This window comes from Anser brachyrhynchus, assembly GCF_964034855.1.
Source record: "Anser brachyrhynchus genome assembly, contig: SCAFFOLD_594, whole genome shotgun sequence".
In the NCBI taxonomy this organism is placed as follows: domain Eukaryota; kingdom Metazoa; phylum Chordata; class Aves; order Anseriformes; family Anatidae; genus Anser; species Anser brachyrhynchus.
In genome coordinates, this window is record NW_027663608.1 from 1 (window position 1) to 27,408 (window position 27,408).

Below are 27,408 nucleotides of genomic sequence, written 5' to 3' on the forward strand. Positions count from 1 at the left end.
TGGGGGGCTTGGGGGGGGCTCTATGGTTCCCTGGGGGTCCTGTGGGGGGCCGTGGGGGCTTGGGGGGGCTCTAGGGGGCCTTGGGGGGCTTGGGGGGCTCCTGGGGGGGCCTTGGGGGTCCTGGGGGGGGCTTGGGGGTCTTGGGGGGACTCTATGGTTCCCTGGGGGTCCTGGGGGGGTCCTTGGGGGGCTTGGGGGGGTCCTGGGGGGGCCTTGGGGGTCCTGGGGGGGGCCTTGGGGGGCTTGGGGGGGGTCTCTATGGTTCCCTGGGGGTCCTGTGGGGGGCCTTGGGGGGCTTGGGGAGGTCTTGGGGGGGCCTTGGGGTCCTGGGGGGGGCTTGGGGATCTTGGGGGGGCTCTATGGTTCCCTGGGGGTCCTGGGGGGGCCTTAGGGGGCTTGGGGGGGATCTTGAGGGGGCCTTGGGGGTCCTGGGGGAGGCCTTGGGGGGCTTGGGGGGGGTCTTGGGGGGGCCTTGGGGGTCCTTGGGGGGGCCTTGGGGGGCTTGGGGGGTCCTGGGGGGACCTTGGGAGTCCTGGGGGGGGCCTTGGGGGGCTTGGGGGGCTCTAGGGGGGCCTTGGGGGGCTTGGGGGGGTCCTGGGGGGGGCTTGGGGGGGGCTGTATGGTTCCCTGGGGGTCCTGGGGGGGGCCTTGGGGTTCTTGGGGGGGTCTTGGGGGGGCCTTGGGGGTCCTGGGGGGGGCCTTGGGGGCTTGGGGGGGGTCTTTATGGTTCCCTGGGGGTCCTGTGGGGGGCCTTGGGGGGCTTGGGGAGGTCTTGGGGGGGCCTTGGGGGTCCTGGGGGGGGCCTTGGGGGGCCTTGGGGGGGGTCTTTATGGTTCCCTGGGGGTCCTGTGGGGGGCCTTGGGGGGCTTGGGGGGGTCTTGGGGGGGCCTTGGGGGTCCTGGGGGGGCCTTGGGGGGCTTGGGGGGCTTGGGGGGTCTCTATGGTTCCCTGGGGGTCCTAGGTGGGTCCTAGGGTCTTGGGGGGCTCTGGGGGGGTTCTGGAGGTCCCGGGGGGGTCATGGGGGGGTCCTGGGGCTCCTGGGGGGGTTCCTGGGGGGTCCTGGGGGGGTCCTGGGGGGGTCTGGGGGGTCCCAAGGAGTCCTGGGGTTGTCTCTGGGGGGTTCTGGAAGGTTCCTGGGATCCGGGGGGTCCCTGGGGGATCCTGGGGGGGGGGGGGGTCGGTTTTTCAGAGGAGTTTCCTGGGGGGGGGGGGTCCCCAACCGTAGGTGGCGGCGGCGGAGGCGGCGGGGGCTGCGGGGGTGCTGCTGTACCCCGACCCCAGGACATGGCCGGGCCGGGGGGGGCCCCGGCGCTGGGGGGGACACGGCCGTGTCGGTGCACGTGAGTGGGGGGGGGGGGGGGTCGGGGGGGGGGCATTGGGGGTGTGTGGGGGGGGGGACAGGGGGTTGGGGGGGTCCGGGGGGGGGGGGGACGGGGGTGTGAGGGGGGATTTGGGGGGCATGGGGGGGGGGTCTCTGTGTTTAGGGGGGGTTGGGGGGGCACGGGGGGGGGTCTCTGTCTTTGGGGGGGGGTTGGGGGGGCATTGGGGGGGGGCTCTGTGTTTGGGGGGGGGCGCGGGGGGGGATTTGGGGGGGGTTTAAGGGAAGGTTGGGGGCTCCAATGGGCCTGGGGGGGGGGTTGGGGGGGGGGTCGTAAAGGGGGGGGGGTGTCAGGGCCTGATGTGCCCCCCCCCCCCAGGTGCAGGAGGGCTTGGGGGACCCCTACAGCCGGGGCTTCCCTCCTTCACCGCCCGCGCCCCCCCCCCGGCGCCCCCCCGGGCTGCCGCGCATCCCCGTGCAGCCCCTGAGCGCCGCCACCGCCGCCCGCCTGCTCCGGTACGGCCCCCCCCCCGTCACCTGGGTGCCCCCCCCGGTGACCTGGGACCCCCCCATGTCACCTGGGACCTCCCCATCACATGTAACCCCCCCCCCTTGACACCTGGGTGCCCCCCCCCATCACCTGCAACCCCCCCCCATCACCTGCGACCCCCCCCCCCATGTTACCTGGGACCCCCCCTTGTCACTTGTGTGCCCCCCCTTGTCACCTGTGTCCCCCCCCCTTGTTAACTCGGTGCCCCCCCCTTATCACCTGTGACCCCCCCATCACATATAACCCCCCCCTTGTCACCTGGGACCCCCCCCTTACCACCTGGGTGCCCCCCCTTATCACTTGTGACCCCCCCCATCACCTGTACCCCCCCCTTTTATCACCTGTGACCCCCCCCTTTATCACCTGGGTGCCCCCCCCCATCACCTGTGATCCCCCCCCTTGTCACCTGGGACCCCCCCCCTTTATCACCTGGGTGTCCCCCCCTTATCACCTGTGCCCCCCCTTATCACCTGCCCCCCCTTATCACCTGCCCCCCCCCCCCCGTTATCAGGGAGCTGGGGGGGCCGCGGGCGCCCTGGGGGCTGCGGCTCCGTGCCCCGGGGGGGCGCCGGCTGCGGCTCAGCGTGGGGGGGGGGACGGCGCCGGGGACCCTCGCCAGCGTCTTTGGGGCCCTGGAGGGGCGGCTGGAGCCCGGTGAGGGGGCGTGGCCTCGGGGAGGGGGCGTGGCCTCGGGGAGGGGGCGTGGTCAGCGGAGGGGGCGTGGCAGGGGTGGGGGCAGGGGGGCGGGTTCGATTCAGGGGGGGGTGCAGCAGGAGGAGGAGACCCTCGCCAGCGTCTTCGGGCCCTGGTGGGGGCGGCTGGAGCCCGGGGAGGGGGCGTGGCCTCGGGGAGGGGGCGTGGCCTCGGGGAGGGGCGTGGCCACTGGTGGGGGCGTGGTCAAGTGGGCGTGGTCATCGGAGGGGGCGTGGCCAGGGTGGGTTCAACTTGGGGGTGTGGCAGGAGGAGGGGGCGTGACCAGTGGTGGGGCGTGGCCGGGTGGGCGTGGCCGTAAGGGTGGTGGGCGTGGTCTGGTGGGGGCGTGGTCGGCGTGGGTGGGGCAATGGGGCAATGGGTGGGGCTAAAGGGTGGGGTTAAAGGGGGCGGGGCTAAATGGGATGGGGTTAAAGGGGGTGGGGTTAAAGGGGGTGGGGCTAAAGGGGGTGGGGTTGGAGGGGGTGGGGCTAAACGGGGTGGGGTTAAAGGGGCGTGGCTAAAGGGGCGGGGCTTGGTGGGTGGGGCTAAAGGGGGCGGGGCTAAAAGGGGTGGGGTTAAAGGGGGTGGGGTTAAAGGGGGTGGGGTTAAAGGGGGTGGGGCTAAATGGGGTGGGTTGGAGGGGGTGGGGCCAAATGGGGTGGGGTTAAAGGGGCGGGGCTTGGTGGGGGCTAAAGGGGGCGGGGCTAAAAGGGGTGGGGTTGAAGGGGGGTGGGGCTAAAGGGGGTGGGGCTAAAAGGGTGGGGCTAAAAGGGGTGGGGTTAAAGGGGGCGGGGCTAAAAAGGGTGTGATTAAAGGGGCGTGGCTAAAGGGGTGGGGCTTGGTGGGTGTGGTTAAAGGGGGCGGGGCTAAAAGGGGCGGGGTTGAAGGGGGTGGGGCTAAAGGGGTGTGTCTAAAGGGGGTGGGGTTTAAGGGGTGGGGCTAAAAGGGGGTGGGGTTAAAGGGGGCGTGGCTAAAAGGTGTGGGGTTAAAGGGGCGTGGCTAAAGGGGTGGGGCTTGGTGGGTGTGGTTAAAGGGGGCGGGGCTAAAAAGGGCGGGGCTAAAAAGGGCGGGACTGAAGGGGGTGGGTCTAAAGGGGGTGGGGTTTAGGGGTGGTGCTAAAGGGGCGGGGCTTATTTTGTGGGCGGGGCTTATTTTGTGGGCGGGGCTTGTTTTGGAGGCGGGGCTTATTTTGGGGGCGGGGCTTGCGTGAGGGCGGTGCCCGGGCGAGGAGGCGGGACCGTGTCGTCGTCCCCCCCCCCGGGGGGGGGCGTGGCTCGGGGCAAGGCGGGGGGCGGAGCCCCCCCCGAGCCCCGCCCCCCCGCGCCTTGTCCCCGCCCCCAGACCGTTACGTCATCGTGGGGGCGCGCCGCGATTCGCTGGGGCCGGGGGCGGCGGCCTCGGGGGTGGGCACGGCGCTGCTGCTGGAGCTGGCGCGCGCCTTCGCCGCCATGGGGCGGGACGGTGAGGGCGGGGCCCAAAAAGGGGGCGGGGCCAAAAGGGGGCGGGGCCTGCAGGGGTGTGGTCGTCGGGGGCGGGGCCAGAGGGGGCAAAGGGGCGGGGCCAGGGATCCCCGGGTGACCCCCGGGGGCTGCACGGCGCCGGTGTCACCCGTGTGTCCCCCCCCCCCCAGGGTCCTCGTATCACCCCAGTTTGCTCCCAGTATAATCCCAGTTTGCTCTTGGGGCAACCCCAGTGCAAGCCCAGTGCAAGCCCAGTTTGCTCCCAGTGCAATCCCAGTTTGCTCCCGGTGCAATCCCAGTTTGCTCCCAGTGCAATCCCAGTGCAACCCCAGTGCAATCCCAGTTTGCTCCCAGTGCAATCCCAGTTTGCTCCCGGTGCAACCCCAGTGCAATCCCAGTGCAGTCCCAGTTTGCTTCCGGTGCAATCCCAGTTTGCTCCCAGTGCAATCCCAGTGTGCTTCCGGTGCAATCCCAGTTTGCTCCCGGTGCAAGCCCAGTGCAACCCCAGTGCAATCCCAGTTTGCTCCCAGTGCAACCCCAGTACAATCCCAGTTTGCTCCCAGTGCAATCCCAGTTTGCTCCCAGTGCAACCCCAGTGCAATCCCAGTGCAATCCCAGTTTGCTCCCAGTGCAATCCCAGTTTGCTTCAGGTGCAATCCCAGTTTGCTCCCAGTGCAACCCCAGTGCAACCCCAGTACAATCCCAGTTTGCTTCTGGTGCAATCCCAGTTTGCTCCCAGTGAAATCCCAGTTTGCTTCAGGTGCAATCCCAGTTTGCTCCCAGTGCAACCCCAGTGCAACCCCAGTGCAATCCCAGTTTGCTTCTGGTGCAATCCCAGTTTGCTCCCAGTGCAACCCCAGTACAATCCCAGTTTGCTTCTGGTGCAATCCCAGTTTGCTCCCAGTGCAACCCCAGTGCAACCCCAGTGCAATCCCAGTTTGCTCCCAGTGCAACCCCAGTACAATCCCAGTTTGCTCCCGGTGCAATCCCAGTTTGCTTCTGGTGCAATCCCAGTTTGCTCCCAGTGCAATCCTAGTACAATCCCAGTGCAATCCCAGTTTGCTCCCAGTGCAATCCCAGTTTGCTCCCAGTGCAACCCCAGTGCAAGCCCAGTGCAATCCCAGTTTGCTCCCAGTGCAACCCCAGTGCAACCCCAGTGCAATCCCAGTTTGCTTCTGGTGCAATCCCAGTTTGCTCCCAGTGCAACCCCAGTGCAACCCCAGTACAATCCCAGTTTGCTCCCAGTGCAATCCCAGTTTGCTCCCAGTGCAACCCCAGTACAATCCCAGTTTGCTCCCAGTGCAATCCCAGTTTGCTCCCAGTGCAACCCCAGTACAATCCCAGTTTGCTCCCAGTACAATCCCAGTTTGCTCCATGTGCAACCCCAGTTTGTTCTTGGGGAAATCCCAGTGCCCCGGTCCCCCACCCCCATCCCAGTGTCCCCATGTCACTGGTGCCCCCGTGTCCCCATTTTGCCCCCCCCCCGGTGTCCCCATGTCCCCATGTCACCATTTCGTGTCCCCCCCCGGTGTCCCCCCCATGTCCCCTCCCCATCCCGGTGTCCCCCTGTCCCCACATCCCCCCCCACGTCCCCACGTCCCCGTGCCCCCCCCATGTCCCCCCGTCCCCACGTCCCCCCCCCACGTCCCCACGTCCCCGTGCCCCCCCCCATGTCCCCATGTCCCCATCCGTGCCCCCCCCCGCAGGCTTCCAGCTCCGCCGCTCGCTGCTCTTCGTCAGCTGGGACGGGGGCGAATTCGGGCACCTGGGGGCCACCGAGTGGCTCGAGGTGGGCGCGCGCGTCCCCCCCCCGACCCCCCCGGTGTCCCCCCCCCAGATGTCCCCACGATGTCACCCCCCCCCCCCCGCTGTCCCCCCCCCCCCCCAGGGGTACCCGGCGCTGCTGCACACCAAGGCGGCCGCGTACATCAGCCTGGACCAGGCCGTGCTGGGTGAGCCCCCCCCGAGCCCCCCCCCCAGACACCTTGGGGACAGCGCTGTCCCCTTTGGGGACACGGTGCCACCCCCCCCCCGTGGTGTCACCCCCCCCCCCCCCGGTGTCGTGTCCCCCCCCCGTAGGTGACGACCGCCTGGTGGCCCGCAGCAGCCCGGTGCTGGTCAGCCTCATCGAGAGCGCCCTGCGCCAGGTGGGTGCCACCGCGTGTCCCCCCCCCCCCCCGTGGTGACACGCGTGTCCCCAAGCCCGGTGTCACCCCCCCCACCTTGGTGTCACCCCCCCCGTGTGCCCCCCCCCCCAGGTTGACAGCCCCAACGAGAACGGGAAGAGCCTCTTCGAGCAGGTGACGCGGCCGGGGCGCGCGTGGCAGAGCGACGTGTGAGTCCCCAAATGTCCCCATATTTTGGGGGGGGGGTGACACCGGTGTCCCCCCCACCCCCCTCGGTGTCACCTCCCCCCTCGGTGTCACCTCCCCCCCCCCAGGATCCGACCGCTGTCCCCCGAGAGCGGCGCCTACCCCTTCACCGCCGCCGCCGGCGTCCCCGCTGTGGAGCTGTGCTTCGATGAGGTGTCCCCGTGTCCCCCCCCCCCCCCGTGTCCCCGTGATGTCCCCATGTCCCCCCGGTGTCCCCACGTCCCCCCCCCGCCTCGTCCCCATGTCCCCGTGTCCCCAGTGTGCCCACATCTCCATGTCCCCGTGTCCCCAGTGTGCCCACATCTCCATGTCCCCGTGTCCCCATATCCCCGTGTCCCCAGTGTCCCCCCATGTCCCCATGTCCCCCCCGTGTCCCCAATGTCCCCCCGTGTCCCCATGTCCCCAATGTCCCCATGACCCCATCACTGACCACATCCCAATGTCCCCACGTCCCCCCCTTGTCCCCATGTCCCCCAATGTCCTCATGTCCCCCAGTGTCCCCAATGTCCCCATGTCCCCCCCACTGACCACATCCCGATGTCCCCATGTCCCCTTTGTCCCCATGTCCCCCAATGTCCCCATGTCCCTCCTTGTCCCCATGCCCCCTGATGTCCCCATGTCCCCACGTCCCCATGCCCCCCCACGTCCCCCTGTCCCCCCGCCGTCCCCCCACCCCGCTGACCCCCCGTCGCCCCCTCCCAGGCCCCCGGGGGGGGGTCACGGGCGGCGCTGGGGACGCGCGAGGACACCCCGGAGCGGCTGCAGGGGCGGCTGCGGGGCCGGCTGCCGGCGGTGGCCCGGGCGGTGGCTGCGGTGGCCGCCGAGCTCCTGCTGCGGCTGGCCCACGACGCGCGGCTGCCCCTGGACCCCGGGGCCCTCGGGGACGCGCTGCTGAGGCGCCTGGCGCCCCTCCAGGTGGGGCTGGGGGGGGGACTGGGAGGGACTGGGAGGCACTGGGAGGCCCTGGGAGGCACTGGGATGGCGCTGGGGGGGACTGGGGGGGAGCTGGGAGGGACTGGGAGGCACTGGGATGGCGCTGGGAGGCACTGGGAGCATGCTGGGAGGTGCTGGGGGGAACTGGGGGGAGCTGGGAGGGCACTGGAGGGAACTGGGAGGCGCTGGGATGGCGCTGGGGGGGACTGGGGGGGAACTGGGAGGGACTGGGAGGCACTGGGATGGCGCTGGGAGGGCGCTAGAGGGAACTGGGAGGCACTGGGAGGGCACTGGGGGGAACTGGGGGGGAACTGGGAGGGACTGGGAGGGACTGAGAGGCACTGGGATGGCGCTGGGGGGAACTGGGGGGCACTGGGAGCATGCTGGGAGGGCGCTAGAGGGAATTGAGAGGCACTGGGAGGGCGCTGGGGGGGACTGGGGGGAGCTGGGAGGGCACTGGAGGGAACTGGGAGGCACTGGGATGGTGCTGGGGGGAACTGGGGGGAGCTGGGAGGGTGCTGGAGGGAACTGGGAGGCACTGGGAGGGCACTGGGGGGGACTGGGGGGAACTGGGAGGGCGCTGGGAGGCACTGGGATGGCGCTGGGGGGGACTGGGGGGAGCTGGGAGGGTGCTGGGGGGGACTGGGAGGCACTGGGAGGCACTGGAAGCATGCTGGGAGGGCGCTAGAAGGAACTGGGAGGCACTGGGAGGGCACTGGGGGGGACTGGGGGGGACTGGGGGGAACTGGGAGGGTGCTGGGAGGCACTGGGATGGCGCTGGGGGGGACTGGGGGGGAACTGGGAGGGTGCTGGGAGGGACTGGGAGGCACTGGGATGGCACTGGGAGGCACTGGGAGCATGCTGGGAGGATGCTAGAGGGAACCGGGAGGCACTGGGAGGGCACTGGGGGGAACTGCGGGGAACTGGGGGGGAACTGGGAGGCACTGGAAGGGCGCTGGGGGGAACTGGGAGGCACTGGGGGGAACTGGGGGGAACTTGGATGGCACTGGGAGGCACTGGGAGCAACTGGGAGGGTGCTGGGGGGAACTGGGAGGCACTGGGAGGGTGCTGGGGGGAACTGGGGGGAGCTGGGAGGGAGCTGGGGGGAACTGGGAGGCACTGGGAGGGTGCTGGGGGGAACTGGGGGGAGCTGGGAGGGTGCTGGGGGGATGTGGGGGGAACTGGGAGGCACTGGGAGGGTGTCCCCGTGTCCCCGCAGGCCCGCGGCGTGTCCCTGCAGGGGCTGTACTTGGGGTGATGGCCGTGTCCCCACCATGTCCCCATGTCCCCATGTCCCCACCATGTCCCCGTGTCCCCACCATGTCCCCATGTCCCCGTGTCCCCACCATGTCCCCGTGTCCCCACCATGTCCCCATGTCCCCGTGTCCCCACCATGTCCCCATGTCCCCATGTCCCCATGTCCCCACGTCCCCATGATGTCCCCGTGTCCCCATGTCCCCACCATGTCCCCATGTCCCCACCATGTCCCCATGTCCCCACCATGTCCCCACGTCCCCATGATGTCCCCGTGTCCCCATGTCCCCACCATGTCCCCATGTCCCCACCATGTCCCCATGTCCCCATGTCCCCACCATGTCCCCATGTCCCCACGATGTCCCCACGTCCCCATGTCCCCTCGATGTCCCCATGTCCCCACCATGTCCCCACGTCCCCCCCATGTCCCCGCAGGCCCGCGGCGTGTCCCTGCAGGGGCTGTACTCAGGGCGATGGCCGTGTCCCCATGTCCCCACGATGTCCCCATGTCCCCCCCATGTCCCCGCAGGCCCGCGGCGTGTCCCTGCAGGGGCTGTACTCGGCGCGCGGGGACGTGGCGCGCGCGGCCGCGAGGCTGCGCCAGGAGCTGGAGGGCTCCGAGGGCTCCAACGAGCGCCTGAACCGCGGCTTCAACGCCCGCATCATGGCCGTGGGTGGCACTGGCCCCGTCCCCTGGCCCTGTCCCTGTCCCTGTCCCCGTCCCTGTCCCCGTCCCTGTCCCCGTCCCCTGTCCCCGTCCCTGTCCCCATTGACCCTGTCCCCGTCCCCACTGACCCCGTCCTTGTCCCCATTGACCCTGTCCTTGCCCCCATTGACCCTGTCCCTGTCCCCTGTCCCCCGTCCCCTGTCCCTGTCCCCATCCCTGTCCCCATTGACTGTGTCCCCGTCCCCATCCCCGTCCCCACTGACCCTGTCCCCGTCCCTGTCCCCATACCCACTTACTCTGACCCTGTCCCCATCCCGATCCCCGTCCCCACTGTCCCTGTCCCCGTCCCCATCCCCGTCCCCACTGACCCTGTCCCCGTCCCCACTGACCCCGTCCTTGCCCCCATTGACCCCGTCCTTGTCTCCACTGACCCTGTCCCCGTCCCCACTGACCCCGTACCTGTCCCCATCCCTGTCCCCATTGTCCCTGTCCCCATCCCTGTCCCCATTAACCCTGTCCCTGTCCCCATTAACCCTGTCCCTGTCCCTGTCCCCATCCCTGTCCCCAATGACCCCATCCTTGTCCCCATTGACCCTGTCCTTGCCCCCATTAACCCTGTCCCTGTCCCCATCCCCATCCCCATTAACCCCGTCCTTGTCCCCATTGACCCCGTCCCCGTCCCCATTAACCCTGTCCCTGTCCCCATCCCTGTCCCCATTAACCCCGTCCTTGTCCCCATTGACCCCGTCCTTGCCCCCATTGACCCTGTCCCTGTCCCTTTCCCCATCCCTGTCCCCAATGACCCCATCCTTGTCCCCATTGACCCCATCCTTGTCCCCATTGACCCCGTCCTTGCCCCCATTAACCTTGTCCCTGTCCCCATCCCTGTCCCCATTAACCCCGTCCTTGTCCCCATTGACCCCGTCCTTGCCCCCATTGACCCTGTCCCTGTCCCTGTCCCCATCCCTGTCCCCATTAACCCCGTCCTTGTCCCCATTGACCCCATCCTTGCCCCCATTGACCCTGTCCCTGTCCCTGTCCCCATCCTTGTCCCCAATGACCCCATCCTTGTCCCCATTGACCCTGTCCTTGCCCCCATTGACCCTGTCCCTGTCCCCATCCTTGTCCCCAATGACCCCATCCTCGTCCCCACTGACCCTGTCCTTGCCCCCATTGATCCTGTCCTTGTCCCCATTAACCCCATCCCTGGCCCTGTCCCTATACCCATCCCCATTGACCCTGTCCCTGTCCCCAACCCTGTCCCCATTAACCCCCTCCTTGTCCCCATTGACCCCGTCCCCGTCCCCTCTGACTGCGTCCTTGTCCCCGTCCCCGTCCCCAGGCGGAGGCCTCGCTGCTGTCCCCCTTCGTGTCCCCGCTGGCCGCCCCCTTCCGCCACGTCCTGCTGGGCCGGGGGGGGCACACGCTGCCCGCGCTGGCGGCCGAGCTGGGGGGGGGGACAACCGGGGAGGGGGTGACACCGGGGGGGGGGACACGGGGCCGCCTGCGCCTGCGCCTGGCGCTGCTAGCCTGGACCCTACAGGGCACGGCGGGGGCGCTGGCGGGGGACGCGTGGGGACGGGGGGACGCGTGGGACCGGCGGGGGTGGGGGGACAGCGGGGACAGCGGGGACATTTGGGACTATGGGGACAATGGGGGCGGGTGGGGTCATGGGGACAGTGGGGACAATGGGGACATTGGGGCCACCTGGGACTATGGGGACGGGTGGGGCCCTGGGGACAGTGGGGACATCGGGGACCTTTGGGACTATGGGGACTATGGGGACAGTGGGGTCAATGGGGACAATGGGGTCAATGGGGTTAATGGGGTCAATGGGGTCAATGGGATCAATGGGGTCAATGGGGTCAATGGGGACAACAGGGTCAATGGGGTTAATGGGGACAATGGGGTCACCCAGGGCCCCCCCGGCACCTTGGGGCCCCCCTGAGACAGCCGTGGGCGGGGCTACAGGGCGGCGAGGCCCCGCCCCCTCATTTGCATAGAGGCGCGGCTTTTGTTGGCCCCGGCTTCGGGCCATAATTTAATAAAATTGGTAAAAAAAAAAAAAATAATAAAAAAAAACCCGCGTGCGTGGGGCCCCGCCCTCCCCAGGCCACGCCTACCTGAGGCCACGCCCACTTAGCACCCTGGCTCCGCCCCCTTTTGGTCCACTGGACGGGGTGAGGGGCGGGGCTGAGGGGCGTGACGTCATCGGGTAGCACCGTGGGGGGGGGTTATGACGTCACAGGGGGGGCAGCCCCGCAGCGATGAGGTCACGGCGGTCCCCAGGCAGCGCTGACGTCACAGGCAGCCCAGGTGACATCACGGTGACATCACGGGCGTGACGTCACGCGCTGGGCCCCGCCCACGGCGTCGCGGCGCGGTGACGTCACCGGTGACGTCACCAACCTGGAGTCTGGGAGCAACGAGTGATGACATCATCAGCACCGGTGACATTGCCGTGACATCACGGGGCAAAGATGGTGATGTCATGGGACGGCCATCTTGGGGTGGCCATCTTGGGGCAGCCATCTTGATGACGGCCATCTTGGGGCGGCCATCTTGGGGCAGCCATCTTGATGACGGCCATCTTGGGGTGGCCATCTTGGGGCAGCCATCTTGACGACGGCCATCTTGGGGCGGCCATCTTGGGGCGGCCATCTTGGGGCGGCCATCTTGATGACGGCCATCTTGGGGTGGCCATCTTGGGGCGGCCATCTTGGGGCGGCCATCTTGATGACGGCCATCTTGGGGTGGCCATCTTGGGGCGGCCATTTTGGGGCGGCCATCTTGGGGCGGCCATCTTGTTGGCAGCCATCTTGGCCACCCAAGCAGGGCCAAGCCCCCTGGTCCTGGCCCGTGGCGCCCCAGCGGCCATCTTGGTGTGGGCAGGGCTCAGAAGGGGGGTCCGGGGGGGGCCCCCTTGGGGGGGCTCTGCAGGCTCTGGGCGCTGGAGAGGATCCGCTGCTGGTGCCCGGCCAGTGTCACCCCCATGCGGAGCAGGTCCCTGGGGGGGGGGGGGGCACAGCTGGCACCGCTGCATCCCCGTGCCCTGATACCCTCTCCCATGTCCCCTCCGGGTCCCTAATGTCACCCTGTGTCACCCCATGTCCCCAGTGTCCTCCCATGTCCCCTCTGGGTCCCTAATGTCCCCTTGTCACCCTATGTCCCCATTTCTCCCCATATCCCCCGTGTCCCCCCATGTCCCCATGTCCCCATCTCCCCCCACGTCCTCATCTCCCCCCATGCCCCCCATGTCCCCATGTCCCCATCTCCCCCCATGCCCCCCCATGTCCCCGTGTTCCCATCTCCCCCCATTGCCCCCCCATGTCCCCATCTCCCCCCACGCCCCCACGTCCCCCTCAATGTCCCCATGCCCCCACGTCCCCCCGTTGCCCCCCCCCCGCCCCGTACTCGCTGCGCAGCCGCGGCAGCAGCTCCAGGCTGGTGACGCCGGCGCTGCTGAAGGTCTCCTCGTAGCGGCCCAGCTGCAGCGTGCGCAGCCACTCGCCCACCGAGGCGAAGGGGGCGCCGGGGGGGCCCCGCTGCTCCAGCCGGGGGGGCGAGGACCTGCGGGACCCGGGCGTTAGGTGGGGAGGGGACGCAGGGGACGCCGCGTCCCCGTCACGGGCACCCCGCGTCCGTAGTCCCCAGCTCCGGGACCCCACATTATGGGTGCCCCCCACCCAGGGGGACCCCGCACATGGATTGGGGGTGGGGGGGGGGATTTGGGGGTTACCCGGGCGCCTCGGCGGCGGTGACGCGCAGGGTGGCGGGGTGTCGGATGAGGCGGTCGAGGGCGCTGACGATGTCGGAGAAGCGGGGCCGGGCGTTGCGGTCGCGCTGCCAGCAGTCCAGCATCAGCTGGTGCAGCGCCGTGGGGCAGCGCGGGGGGGGCGGCAGGCGGTAGTCCTGCTCGATGGCGTTGATCACCTGCCGGAGGCGGGGACGGGACGGACGCGGCGTCAGGTCGGCCCCCGCCTCCAGGGGACGCGGGTGTCCGTCCGGGTGGTCTCCAGCCTGCTCCCGGGGACCTGGGTGTCCCCGTTCCTGGCCTCCTGGGGACCCAGGTGTCCCCTTCCCATCTCCTTAGGGACCTAGATGTCCCCATTCTTATATTTTTGGGCACCAAGGAGTCCCCTTCCCATCCTTCTGGTGACCCAGGTGTCCCCCTTCTAACATTCTTGGGGACCCAGGTGTCCCCTTCCCATCTCCTTGGGGACCCAGGTGTCCCCCTTCTCATATTTTTGGGCACCGAGGTGTCCCCATTCCCATCCTCCTGGGGACCCAGCTGTCCCCATTCCTATCTTCTTGGGGACCAAGATGTCCCCATTCCCATCCACCCGGGGACCAAGGTGTCCCCATTCCCATCTATCTTGGGACTCAGGTGTCTCCTTCCCATCTCCTTGGGGACCTAGATGTCCCCATTCTTACATTTTTGGGCACCAAGGTGTCCCCATTCCCATCCACCCGGGGACCAAGGTGTCCCCCTTCCCATCTTCTTGGGGACCCAGCTGTCCCCATTCCCATCTTCTTGGGGACCCAGCTGTCCCCATTCCCATCTTCTTGGGGACCCAGATGTCCCCTTCCCATGTCCTTGGGGACCCAGATGTCCCCCTTCCCATCTTCTTGGGGACCCAGGTGTCCCCCTTCTCATATTTTTGGGCACCAAGGTGTCCCCATTCCCATCTCCTTGGGGACCCAGGTGTCCCCCTTCCCATATTCTTGGGGACCCAGGTGTCCCCTTCCCATCTTCTTGGGGACCCAGCTGTCCCCATTCCCATCTTCTTGGGGACCCAGATGTCCCCTTCCCATGTCCTTGGGGACCCAGGTGTCCCCTTCCCATCTTCTTGGGGACCCAGGTGTCCCCATTCTAATATTTTTTGGCACCGAGGTGTCCCCCTTCCCATCTTCTTGGGGACCCAGCTGTCCCCATTCCCATCTCCTTGGGGACCAAGATGTCCCCCTTCCCATCCTCCTGGGGACCCAGTGCTCCCACTCCCACCATCCCACTGACCCAGCTGCCCCCATTCCCGTGTTACTGGGGACCCAGTTGCCCCCCTTCCCACCACCCCGCCGTCCCCGTTGCCCCCCCCCCCCCCCCCGGCACTCACGTCCTGGTTGGACATGTCCCAGTAGGGCCGCTCCCCGAAGGACATCACCTCCCACATCACGATGCCGTAGCTCCAGGCGTCGCTGGCCGAGGTGAACTTGCGGAAGGCGATGGCCTCCGGCGCCGTCCAGCGGATCGGGATCTTCCCCCCCTGCGGCCCCACCGCGCTCAGCGGGGACCCGTGGCCATGGGGGGGGGGGGGGGGTGAACCCCGGTCCTCAGGGACCCCAACCCCAAAGGAAACCGGCAGCGGGGGGACCCAGGTGTCCAGGAGAACCCCAGCCTCTGATGGACCCCGATACCCAAAGGATCACGGGGGTCCAAGGGACCCCAACCCTGAGGGACCCCAACCCCGAGGGACCCCAACTCATGAGGGACCCCTATGCCTAAGGGACCCCAACGCTGAGGGACCCCAACACCTGAGGGACCCCAACCCTGAGGGACCCCAACTCATGAGGGACCCCAACCCTGAGGTTCCCCAACTCCTTAGGGACCCCAATGCCTAAGGGACCCCAAACCTGAGGGACCCCAACACCTGAGGGACCCCAGCTCCTGAGGGTCCTCAGCTCCTATAAAACCCCAACCCTGAGGGACCCCAACTCCTGAGGGACCCCAATGCCTAAGGGACCCCAACCCTGAGGGTCCCCAGCTCCTGAGGGTCCCCAACTCCTTAGGGACCCCAATGCTGAGGGACCCCAACTCCTGAGGTTCCCCAACATCTGAGGGACCCCAGCCGTGAGGTTCCCCAACTCCTTAGGGACCCCAACCCTGAGGGACCCCAGCTCCTGAGGTTCCCCAACTCCTTAGGGACCCCAACCCTGAGGGTCCCCAGCTCCTGAGGGTCCCCAACTCCTTAGGGACCCCAACGCTGAGGGACCCCAACTCCTGAGGGTCCCCAACATCTGAGGGACCCCAACCCTGAAAGACCCCAACCCTGAGGTTCCCCAACTCCTGAGGGTCCCCAACATCTGAGGGACCCCAACCCTGAGGGACCCCAACCCTGAGGTTCCCCAACATCTGAGGGACCCCAACCCTGAAAGACCCCAACCCTGAGGGACCCCAACTCCTGAGGGACCCCAACCCTGAGGTTCCCCAACTCCTGAGGGACCCCAATGCCCAAGGGACCCCAACCCTGAGGGACCCCAACCCTGAGGGACCCCAGCTCCTGAGGGTCCCCAGCTCCTATAAAACCCCAACCCTGAGGGACCCCAGCTCCTGAGGGTCCCCAGCTCCTATAAAACCCCAACCCTGAGGGACCCCAACTCCTGAGGGACCCCAACTCCTTAGGGACCCCAACCCTGAGGGACCCCAACTCCTGAGGGACCCCAATGCCTAAGGGACCCCAACCCTGAGGGTCCCCAACTCCTTAGGGACCCCAACCCTGAGGGTCCCCAACTCTTGAGGGTCCCCAACTCCTTAGGGACCCCAACGCTGAGGGACCCCAACTCCTGAGGGTCCCCAACATCTGAGGGACCGTAGCTCCTGAGGGACCCCAACCCTGAAGGACCCCAATGCCTAAGGGACCCCAACCCTGAGGGACCCCAACTCCTGAGGGACCCCAATGCCTAAGGGACCCCAACCCTGAGGGTCCCCAACTCCTGAGGGTCCCCAACTCCTTAGGGACCCCAACGCTGAGGGACCCCAACTCCTGAGGGTCCCCAACATCTGAGGGACCGTAGCTCCTGAGGGACCCCAACCCTGAAGGACCCCAATGCCTAAGGGACCCCAGCCCTGAGGTTCCCCCATTCCTGAGGTTCCCCAACTCCTTAGGGACCCCAACCCCGAGGCTCCCCGGCTCCTGAGGGACCCCAACCCTGAAGGACCCCACCCCCGACGCACCCCACCACCTGATCATCCCCACCCCAACCAGACTCAGGCAATCCGGTGGAACCCAACCCCTGCCAGCACCCCGCTGCTCGACGCGCCCCCCGTCCCGGAGCAGGGATCACCACCAAGCCCCCGACACCCCCCCCCCGATCCCCGCACCCCCCCGGGACCCCCCCACGACCGGACTCACCAGGGAGCTGGTGTAGGTGGGATCGGCCGAGCTCTCCTCCAGGGCGCGGGACAGCCCGAAGTCGGACACCTTGCACACCAGCTGCGCGTCCACCAGGATGTTGCGCGCCGCCAGGTCGCGGTGCACGAAGCCCGTCTCGGCCAGGTACCGCATCCCCGCCGCGATGCCCCGCAGCATCGCCACCAGCTGCAGCGGACCCAGCGTCCCCGCTCGGCCCTGGGGGGGTGAAGGGAGGGGGGGGGGGGTGAGGGGGGGGGGGTGGGGACGCAGCCCGACATCACTCTGTGTCCCCACCGTGTCGCCACGTCCCCGAAGCCCGCCTTCGTGTCCCCGTGTCCCCAACATCCCTGCCATGTCCCTATATCCCCCCCAATGTCCCCTATAACCCCCCCCATGTCACCCTGTCCCCTATAACCCCCCAATGTCCCCATATACCCTATAACCCCCCCATATTCCCCATGTCCCCTATAACCCCCTCCATGTCCCCCTGTCCCTTATAATCCCCCCAATGCCCCCACGTCCCCATATCCCCCCCAATGGCCCCATGTCCCCTATAACTCCCCCATGTCCCCACACCCCCATAACCCCCCAATGTCCCCATGTCCCCATATCCCCCCCAATGTCCTCATTCCCCCTATAACACCCCAATGTCCCCCCATCCCCATACCCCCCCCCAATGTCCCCGTGTCCCCCACACCCCCATATCCCCCCCAATGTCCCCAATATCCCCATATCCCCCCCAATGTCCCTATGCCCCCGGTATCCCCATATCCCTCCCAACGCCCCCATGTCCCCTATAGACCCCAATGTCCCTACGTCCCCCCCACACCCTCGCATCCCCCCCCCAGTGCCCCCCAGGCCCCGGTACCCGCAGGAAGGCGTCGAGGGCGCCGTTCTCCATGTACTCGGTGAGGATCATGGCGGGGGCGCTGGCCGTCACCACCCCGCGCAGCCGCACCACGTTGGGGTGCGCGAACTGCCCCATGCGGGCGGCTTCGCCCAGGAAGTCCCGGCGCTGCCGCTCGCCCGCACCCCCCTTCAGTGTCTTCACCGCCACCGGCGACTCCGGGCGCCCCGGCAGCGCCAGCCGGCCCCGGCACACCTCCCCGAACTCCCCTGGGGGGGGCACAGATGTGTTGGGGGGGGGACACGGTGACAGCACGGCTCCCCCGCGCCACCCTAAACCGCCCCACAGGCTCAATGGGGCATCGTCGGGTGTCGTTGGGACGTCTTGGGGACATCGTTGGGTGTCGTTGTGTTATTGTGGTATGTCTTGGGGACATCGTTGGGGGCATCGTTGGGATGTTGTTGGGGATATCGTTGGGATGTCATTGGGACATCTTGGGGACATCGTTGGGTGTCGTTGGGATATTGTGGGATGTTGTTGGGGACATCGTTGGGACGTCATTGGGACATTGTTGGGACATCTTGGGGACATCGTTGGGCGTCGTTGGGGCGTTGTTGGGGACATTTTGGGGATGTCATTGAGCAGACAGGCTGGGATGTCAATGGTCAATGGGGACATCCTTGGGGACGTCGTTGGGACGTTGTTGGGATGTCTTGGGGACATCGTTGGGATGTTGTTGGGGCATTGTTGGGACATCTTGGGGACATTTTGGAGACACTTGGGATGTCGTTGGGGACATTGTTGGGATGTCTTGGGGACATCGCTGGGTGTCGTTGGGGCATCATTGGGACATTATTGGGACATCTTGGGGACACTGTTGAGGACACCATTGGGATGTCGTTGGGACATCTCGAGGACATTTTGGGATGTCGTTGGGGACATCGTTGGGATGTCGTTGGGACATTATTGCGGCATCATTGGGGACATCATTGGGACATTTTTGGGACGTCATTGAGCAGACAGACTGGGATGTCAACGGAGACATCATTGGGGACACTGTTGGGGACATCATTGGGACGTCGTTGGGCAGATTGGGATGTCAGTGGGGACGTCACTGGGGACACGAGTGGGGACATCATCGGGGACATCTTGGGAGACATCGACGGGGACTTGGCTGGGGTCACCCTGGGGACAGGGGCGCTTTGGGAGGGAGTCGCGGCAGCGTCATTGTCACCTGCCCCGATGACCTCCTCGATCTTGACGCAGGCGACGTCGATCTCCTGGGCGAAGTCCCGCACGGCCGCCCCGGGGTCCTCGTAGGTGAGGGGGTCGATGTAGAGCTTCCTGCCTGCGTGGCACCGTCGTCATCATCGTCATTGTCATCGTCACCCCACCGCTACGGGGCCGTGGGGACACCGCCACCCTCACCGTGGGGACGTGGGGACAGCAGTGCTGTTTTGGGGACCTGGGGCCACGTGAGAACTTGGGGGCACTGGGGATGGGGACACAGGGACGGGGGGGTGAATGGGGGGGACACAGGGTGACGGGGGGGGGGGTGGCAGTACGAGGGGACACAGGGTGACGGGGGGTGACCACCACTCACCGTGCCCCACGGGGAGATGGCCGTGCCGATCCGCGTCCTCCCTGTCCCGGTGGCTGTGGCGCCTGCAGCAGCCGGGGGGGGGGGGGGGGGCACACACATGAGACCCCCCCCAAACCACCCCAGGCCCCCCCAGATGCCCCCAGCCCCCCTCAATCCCCCCGCCCAGGCCCCCTCAGGATGCCCCAAACCCCATCCACGCCCTCCAAGGACCCCCAGAGCCCCTCAGTGACCCCCCCAGGACCCCCCCCCAAGAGCTCTAATCCCCCCCCAGGACCCCCCCAGCTCACCTGAGGCACAGCAGGGTCCCCGCAAGCAGCGCTAGCACCAGGAGCCCCCCCAGGGCTGCAGCCCCCGCGATGAGTCCCCCGTGCTCCCCCCGGCCCCCCTCTGTTGGCAGAGGTCAGTGCCACCGGGGAGGGTGGGTGGGGGGGGCGCAGGGGGGGCAAAGTGTGGGGGGGGGCGGGGGGGGGTCATCAAGGAAGTCCCAGAGGGGTAATAAAAGGTCTAGGGGTGGGTCTTAAGGCACCCCAGAGAGGTGATGGGGGGGATCCTGGGGGTGCCAAGAGGATTTGGGGGGGGGGGCAGGGGGGCTCGGGGGGGCCGGGGGGGTCCCAGAGCGGTGATGGGAGGGTCGGGGGGGGCATCCAGGGGGTTCTGGAGGTCAAGGGGGTCCCAATGGGAGCCTGGGGAGGAGGGGCGGGGGTCCCAGGAGGTTCTGGGGGGGGGGGTTCCGGGGGGGGGGGTCAGAGGGGTCCAAGGGGGGGTTGGGGGGGGTCTGGGGGGGTCTCACCAGCGCCCTGGGTGGTGACGGCGGTCTCGGGGCCGAAGTCCCCGTAGCCGGCCTCGGAGCGGGCGCGCACCTGCACCCCGTAGAGCGCCCCCCGGCGCAGCCCCCCCAGCTCCGCCCGCGGCGCCGGCACCTTCAGGAACATGGGGGGGCCCTCGCCCCCCCCCACCTGCGGGGGTCGAACCCCCCCAAGCCCCGTCACTCCTCCGTGTGCCCCGGGACCCCCCCAAAGAGCTCCCCGTGACCTCCACCCGAGACCCCCCAGGACCACCCCGGTGCCCCCCCCCCCCCCAGGATCCCCCAAATGACCTCTTGGGACCCCCCCCGAGACCCCCGGGACCCCCCAGTGCCCCCCAGGATCCCCCCAAATTCTCTCTTAGGACCCCTCCAAGACCCCCAGGTCCCCCCCAGTGCCCCCAGAACCCCTCCATGACCCCCCCCAGACTCCCCCAGAGACCCTCCAATGTCCCCTTAGGACCCCTTCAAGACCCCCAGGACCCCTCAGATCCCCTCCACGACCCCCCCAGAACCCCCCAGGGACCCTCCAGTGTCCCTTGGGACCCCTCCAAGACCCCCCCCCAGTGACTCCAGGACCCACCCCACCCCAAAACCCCCCGAGACGCCCCCCACCCCCCTCACCTTCTCGTAGTATTTGACCTCGTAGTCGAGCACGTGCCCCCCCGGGGGGGCTGGCGGGGGGGTCGGCCACGACAGCGTCACCCCCGTGGGGGACCCCCCGATCCGGACCACGTCGTACACCGGCAGTGGCACTGGGGGGGGGACAGGGGGGGTTATGGGGGGGGGTCCCAGAGAGGGGTGTGGGGTCATGGGGGGGGGCGTTGGGGGCATGGGGGGGGGGGATCAAGGCAGGTTTCAGGGGCTCAGGGGAACTGGGGGGGTCCCGGGGTGTGTTTAGGGGTTCATGGGGGGGGTCCCAGGGTGGGCTTCGGGGTCCCAGAGGGTGGGTATTGGGGTCCTGGGGTGGGTTATGGGGTTATGGGGGGGGGCGTCTCAGGGCAGGTCGGGGGGTCTCAGGGTGTTCTGGGGGGGTCTCGGGGTGGCTTTGGGGTCCCGAGGGGTCTTAGGGTGTGTTTGGGGGTCTCAGGGCAGGTTTGGGGGTCACAAGGCAGGTTTTGGGGTAAGAGGGCGGGTTTGGGAGGTTTCAGGGCAGGTTTTGGGGCAAGACGGAAGGTTTTGGGGTAAGAGGGAAGGTTTTGGGGGTTTCAGGGCAGGTTTTGGGGCAAGACGGAAGGTTTTGGGGTAAGAGGGCAGGTTTGGGGATCACAGGGCAGGTTTGGGGGATTTCAGGGAAGGTTTTGGGGTAAGAGGGAAGGTTTTGGGGTTGCAGGGCACATTTGGGGGTATCATAGGGCAGATTTTGGGGGGATCATAGGGCAGATTTTGGGGGTCACAGGGCAGATTTTGGGGGTCACAGGCCAGATTTTGGGGATCACAGGACAGGTTTGGGGTTCACAGGGGAGGTTCTGAAGCCACACAAAAATTTTTGGGGGCCACAGGGCAGCTTTGGGGAAGGGGGGGCGCAGACCAGACCCTCCTTGAGAACCCCACAGAAGCTCGGGGTCAGGCTGGGGGAGGGGTGTCCCGGGATGATACTGGTGGCTGGGGGGTGGGGGTCCCACATCCCACCCCCCCCCAGCCCCTCACCATCCTTGGTGGTGGTGACGTTGACCTCCTCGCCGCGGGGCGCGTGGGGGCTGAGGTGGGAGACGCCGTTGCGGGCGGTGACGGTGAAGGTGTAGGTGACGTAGGGCCGGAGGCCCCGCACGGTGACGCCGCGGCCCCGCAGCCCCGAGGTCCCGGGGGCGAAGGCGAGGTGGGCGCAGGGCCCGCAGGGCGCCCGCTCGGGGCAGGCGCGGCACCCCACGGCGTAGGAGACGTCGGCGCGGCCGCCCCCGTCCCGCGGCTCGCTCCACTCCAGCCGCACCGAGGAAGCGTTCAGCCGCGCCACGATGCTGCGGGGGGCCGAGGGCGGCGCTGGGGGGGCGAGGGGGGAGAGGGGAGGTGGGTGGGGGGCACCCCCATTGGGGCGCCCGGACGGCGGGGTGAGGGCGTGGGGGGCATTGGGGTCTGGTACCCAAAATCCTGGGGTTTGGGGACTCAAAATCTTGGGGTCTGGGACCCAAAAGCCTGGGTATTAGGGACTAAAAATCTTGGGGTTTGGGGACCCAAAATCTTGGGGATCTGGGACCCAAAAGCCTGGGGTGTGGGCATCCAAAATCCTGGGGTCTGGGACCCAAAATCCTAGGGCTTGGGGACCCAAAATCCTGGGATTTGGGGACCTAAATGTCTGCGGTCTGGTACCCAAAATCCTGGGGTTTGGGGACCCAAAATCTTTGGGATCTGGGACCCAAAAGCCTGGGGTTTGGGCATCCAAAATCCTGGGGTCTGGTAACCAAAAGCCTGGAGTTTGGGGACCCAAAATCTTGGGGTCTGGGACCCAAAAGCCTGGGGTTTGGGGACCCCATGCGCGGCACCCCACGGCGTAGGAGACGTCGGCGCGGCCGCCCCCGTCCCGCGGCTCGCTCCACTCCAGCCGCACCGAGGAAGCGTTCAGCCGCGCCACGATGCTGCGGGGGGCCGAGGGCGGCGCTGGGGGGGCGAGGGGGGAGAGGGGAGGTGGGTGGGGGGCACCCCCATTGGGGCGCCCGGACGGCGGGGTGAGGGTGTGGGGGGCATGGGGTCTGGAGACCCAAAAACTTGGGGTTTGGGGACCCAAAATCTTTGGGATCTGGGACCCAAAAGCCTAGAGTTTGGGGACCCAAAATCCTGGGGTCTGGGACCCAAAAGCCTGGGGTTTAGGGACCAAAAATCCTGGGGTCTGGTACCCAAAAGCCTGGGGTTTGGGCACCCAAAATCCTGGGGTTTGGGGACCCAAAATCTTGGAATCTGGGACCCAAAATCCTGGGGTTTGGGGATCCAAAATCCTGGGGTCTGGGACCCAAAATCCTGGGGTTTGGGGACCCAAAATCTTGGAATCTGGGACCCAAAATCCTGGGGTTTGGGGATCCAAAATCCTGGGGTTTGGGGACCCAAAATCTTGGGGATTTGGGACCCAAAATCCTGGGGTTTGGGGATCCAAAATCCTGGGGTTTGGGGACCCAAAATCTTGGGGATTTGGGACCCAAAATCCTGGGGTTTGGGCACCCAAAGTTCTGGGGGTTTGGGCACCCAAATGCCTGGGGTTTGGGGACCTAGAATCCTGGGGTCTGGGACCCAAAATCCTGGGGTTAGGGGACCCAAATATTTGGGATCTGGCACCCAAATTCCTTGGGTCTGAGCACCAAAACTCCTGGGGTTTGGACACCCAAATACCTGGGGCCTGAGCACCCAAATTATCGGGGTTCTGGCCCCCAAACTTGAGCACCCAATACCTGGAACCCAGGCACCCCACCCTCCCCAACCCCAGCACCCAGCGGGTGGGCTCCCACCCCCCCACACCCCACGACCCCCCCCCCGCCCGCAGCTCACCGGTGCAGCGCTGCTCAGGACCCTCGCCGGGGGCTCGGTAGTAGCCGCTGCGGCAGCCGCAGGCGGCGGCGCCGGGCTCGGGCGCGTGGCTGTTGTGGGGACAGGGCTCGCAGCGCTCGCCCCCCGCCGCCGCCTTGAAGGTTTCGGGGGCGCAGGCTGTTGGGGGGGGGGGGGGCACAATGCGGGGGGGGGAGCAGGGTCACCCAGGGACCTGCGGGTGCTTCCCCTGCAGACCCTGGCCCCATAGCAAGGGTACCCCCCAGCTCCTGCCCCCTTGCACCACCCCATTGCGCCCCCATTCTCTGCCCCATTGCATCCCCATTCTCTGCCCCATTGTGCCCCCATTCTTCATCCCATTGCACCTCCCCCCCCGTTCTCTGCCCCATTACACCCATCCCCTGCCCCACTGAACCCCATTGCACCCCCACTCTCTGCCCCTTTGTATCCATCCCCTACCCAATTGCACCCCCATCCCCTACCCCATTTCACCCTCATCCTCTGCCCCATTGCACCCCCATTCTCTGCCCCATTGAACCCATCCCCTGCCCCACTGAACCCCCATTCTCTGCCCCATTGCACCATCCCCTGCCCTATTACACCCCCATTGTATCCATCCCCTGCCCCATTGCACCCCCATCCCCTGCTCCATTGCAACCCCATTGCATCCCCATTCTCTGCCCCATCGCGCCCCCATTCTCTGCCCCATTGAACCCATCCCCTGCCCCACCGCACCCCCATTCTTTGCCCCATTGAACCCCCATTCTCTGCCCCACTGCACCCATCCCCTGCCCCATTGCGCCCCCACCCTCTGCCCCTTCACACCCCCACTGCACCCTTCCCCTACCCCATTGCCCTCCCCGTCCCCCCCCTCAACCCCATCACCCCCCTCGCCCCCCCCCAGCTCACCGCGGCACCCCGCTCCGTCGGGCTCCCTCCCCGGGGCGCAGACGCAGCCCTGGGCGGGGGGCTCGGCCCAGCGCCCGTCCTCGCGGCAATACATGGCGGGCGCCCGGGACCGGCGGGCACGGCCCCGTCCACGCAGCTCCCGGCCACCGCCGCCACCAGCTCGCGGGGCACGGTGGCGGGGAAGTGCGCGAGGCGGGCGGTGACGGCGGGGCACCGCTGGAAGTACAGCCGGACCGACAGCAGCGCCATGCAGGCCCCCAAATCCTGGAAGGCCAAGTAGAAGCCGGCCCGCGCCAGCGGCCCCAAGCGCAGCGTCTTGCGGTTCACCCGCCCCGCCGGGCGCCCGCCGCCCGCCGCCGGCCTCGAGAGGTGCTCGGCCGCCACCGTGTCCACCTTCACGTAGGGGTTCTCCATCCAGGGCGGCGCCAGCGCCGTGGCCGTGTCGGCGTCCGACTCGTGGTAGAAGACGTTGAAGGTCTCCTTGCAGGGCCGGGCGGCCGACGGGGGGCTGCGGCGGGGGCGGCGGGGGGCACCGGCGGCGCTGCTGCCATTGCCGGGGGCGCCGGGAGCATCCTGGAGGCCGGGGCAGTTGCCAGGGACGCGGTTGCTAGGGCGTTGCTAGGGGCGTTGCTAGGGGCGCCGCAGCCACCTGCTCCATCGCTAGGGCAGTTGCTAGGGGCGTTGCCAGGGACGCGGTTGCTAGGGGCGCTGCTAGGGGCGTTGCTAGGGGCGTTGCTAGGGGCGCCGCAGCCACCTGCTCCATCGCTAGGGCAGTTGCTAGGGGCGTTGCCAGGGACGCGGTTGCTAGGGGCGCTGCTAGGGGCGTTGCTAGGGGCGTTGCTAGGGGCGTTGCTAGGGGCGCCGCAGCCACCTGCTCCATCGCTAGGGCAGTTGCTAGGGGCGTTGCCAGGGACGCGGTTGCTAGGGGCGTTGCTACGGACGCTGCGGTTGCCAGGACCGTCGCCGGGGCGGTTGCTACGGAAGCCGGGGCGGTTGCCAGGGCCGTTGCTAAGGGCGCTGGGGCCGTTGCCAAGGGCAGCAGGGCCGCTGGGGCCGTTGCTATGGGCACCGGGGGTCGTTGCTAAGGACGCTGGGGCCGTTGCTATGGCCTCTGGGGCTGTTGCTATGGGCACAGGGATGCTGCCAAGGATGCCCGGGCCGTTGCCAGGGGCAACGGGGCCAGCGCCAAGGATGCTGGGGCTGTTGCTAAGGGCGCTGGGGCCGTTGCCAGGGGCAGCAGGGCCGCCGGGGCCGTTGCTATGGGCACCGGGCCGTTGCTATGGGCACCAGGGATGCTGCCAAGGATGCCAGGGCCGTTGCTATGGGCACCAGGGCCAGCGCCAAGGATGCTGGGGCTGTTGCCAAGGGCAGCAGGACCACCGGGGCCGTTGCTACGGCCCCTGGGCTGTTGCTATGGCCTCTGGGCCGTTGCCACGGGCAGCGGGGCCGGTGCGGAGGCCGGCGGGGCGGGCGGGGGGTCCCGCGGGGGGGCAGGCTGTCGCACTCCACCACGGTGTAGCGCAGCTCGGCGTAGACGTGGGTGGCCCCCGGCGCGGCACCCAGGTGGAGCGCAGCCAGCTGTTCTGGGGGGGGCCGGGGGGGCGCAGCCCCGAGCACACCTCGAAGGTGCGGACGGCCGTCTGGCGCTCCTCGTCCAGCCCGCTGAGCTCCTCCCACTGCGGGGTGGGGGGGGGGAAAGAAAGGGGGGGGTCACCGGGGGGGTGGGGGGATGGGGGGAGATGGGGGGATGTGGGGGACATGGGGGGACACGGGGACGTGGGGGGGGTACGGGGTTATGGGGGGAGATAGGGGGTGGGGGGATATTTGGGGGTTATGGGGGGAGATGGGGGGGACACGGGGACGGGGGGGTATGGGGTTATGGGGGGGGTAAGGGGTTATGGGGGGAGATGGGGGGAGATGAAGATGGGGGGGTTATGGGGGGTTATGGGGTTATGGGGGGACATGGGGGGACATGGGGGGGTGTGGGGATGTGGGGGGGACACTGGGATATGGGGGGGACATGGGAGGGGACATGGGGGGTAGAGGGGACGTGGGAACATGGGGGGGATGTGGGGGGATGAGGGGGGACACGGGGGAATATGGGGGATATAGGGAGGACATGGGGACACGGGGGGACAAAGGGGGGACAAGGGGGGACAAAGGGGGGCTCGGGGGAGTCGTGGGAGGGAAATGGGGACATGGGAGGGATAAGGGACGTGGGGACAGTGAGGGGGCAGTGGGGACACGGGGGGACACGGGGATGGGGGGGTTATAGGAGGGATATGGGAACGTGGGGGGGGACGTAGGGACAGGGGGACGTGGGGGGGATTTGGGGATTCGGGGTACGGCAGCGGGGGACACGGGGGGGGGGGGCACGGGGATGAGGGGGGGGAGTGTCAAGGCCCGGGGGGGCGGGGGGGGGTCACGGGGCAGCCCGGAGGAGGGCAAATGGCCGGGGTGGGGCCGGGTGGGGACAGGATGCGGGACGGTGCCAGGGGACAGGGCGTGGGGACGGGACAGGACGCGGGGACGGGGCCGCGGGGAAGGGAAGGGGGAGGGCGGCTGGCCCGCCGTGCCAGGGGGCCCGGGTCCCCGTGTCCCCATGTCCCCACATCCCCACGTCCCCATATCCCCCTGTCCCCATGTCCCCACGACCCCTGTCCCCGTGTCCCCCTGTCCCCATATCCCCCTGTCCCCAAGTGTCCCCATGTCCCAATGTCCCCATGTCCCCACATCCCCACGTCCCCCTGTCCCCATGTCCCCACGTCCCCCCGGTCCCCATATCCCCGTCCCCACGTCCCCACGTCCCCGTGTCCCCCCCCCGGTGTCCCCCCCCCCGCGTCCCACCTGCCCCTCCCCGGCGGGTACACCGTCCACTTGAGGTCCGTGGTCTCCAGCCGCGTGTTCAGCAGCGTCTCTGCGGGGCGAGGGGACACCGGGCGCCCACGTCACCCCCCGGGGACCCCCCCCCGCCGTCCCCGTCCCCATCCCGAGGGGACCCAGGGGACCCGACGTCCCGGCCCCAGGGACCCGATGTCCCTGTCCCCAAGGGTCCTGATGTCCCCATCCCAAACCCAAGGGGACCCAGGGACCCGATGTCCCCGTCCCTGGGGGTCTGGGGGGTCCCCGACCCCTGTCCCCATCCCCATGGGACCCAGGGGACCCAATGTCCCCATCCCTGAGGGTCCAGGTGTCCCCATCCCAATCCCAAGGGGACCCAGGGGACCCCATATCTTTGTCCCCTAGGACCCGATGTCCCTGTCCCCAGGGCCCCAATGTCCCCGTCCCAATCCCAAGGGGACCCAGGGGACCCCGTATCCCTGTCCCCAGGGACCCGATGTCCCTGTCCCCAAGGGTCCTGATGTCCCCATCCAAACCAAGGGGACCCAAGGGGACCCT

The 27,408-nt window shown here is 68.1% G+C and overlaps 2 protein-coding genes across 2 annotated transcripts; one reads left to right on the forward strand and one right to left on the reverse strand.

Moving 5' to 3' along the window:
• Nucleotides 1–1,225: 1,225 nt before the first annotated feature.
• Nucleotides 1,226–11,205, forward strand: LOC308187170 (transferrin receptor protein 2-like; the record flags this gene model as incomplete). Its single annotated transcript, XM_080609312.1, is given in 13 exon segments — nucleotides 1,226–1,293; nucleotides 1,295–1,340; nucleotides 1,698–1,834; nucleotides 2,380–2,522; nucleotides 3,903–4,022; nucleotides 5,728–5,810; nucleotides 5,910–5,973; nucleotides 6,101–6,168; nucleotides 6,280–6,356; nucleotides 6,462–6,546; nucleotides 7,096–7,308; nucleotides 9,110–9,250; nucleotides 10,590–11,205. Coding segments are annotated over 13 exon segments (1,851 nt in total), but the record flags the coding sequence as incomplete, so codon positions are not given.
• A 106-nt stretch (nucleotides 11,206–11,311) lies between these two features.
• Nucleotides 11,312–26,926, reverse strand: LOC308187169 (ephrin type-B receptor 4-like; the record flags this gene model as incomplete). The annotated part of the gene is given in 19 exon segments (XM_080609311.1): nucleotides 11,312–12,254; nucleotides 12,662–12,817; nucleotides 12,987–13,180; nucleotides 14,362–14,511; nucleotides 16,378–16,593; nucleotides 17,246–17,493; nucleotides 18,459–18,572; nucleotides 18,828–18,889; nucleotides 19,115–19,214; nucleotides 19,618–19,783; nucleotides 20,254–20,384; nucleotides 21,280–21,609; nucleotides 24,010–24,111; nucleotides 24,114–24,627; nucleotides 24,768–25,068; nucleotides 25,268–25,553; nucleotides 25,556–25,685; nucleotides 26,857–26,864; nucleotides 26,867–26,926. Coding segments are annotated over 19 exon segments (3,380 nt in total), but the record flags the coding sequence as incomplete, so codon positions are not given.
• Between the last annotated feature and the right edge of the window lie 482 nt (nucleotides 26,927–27,408).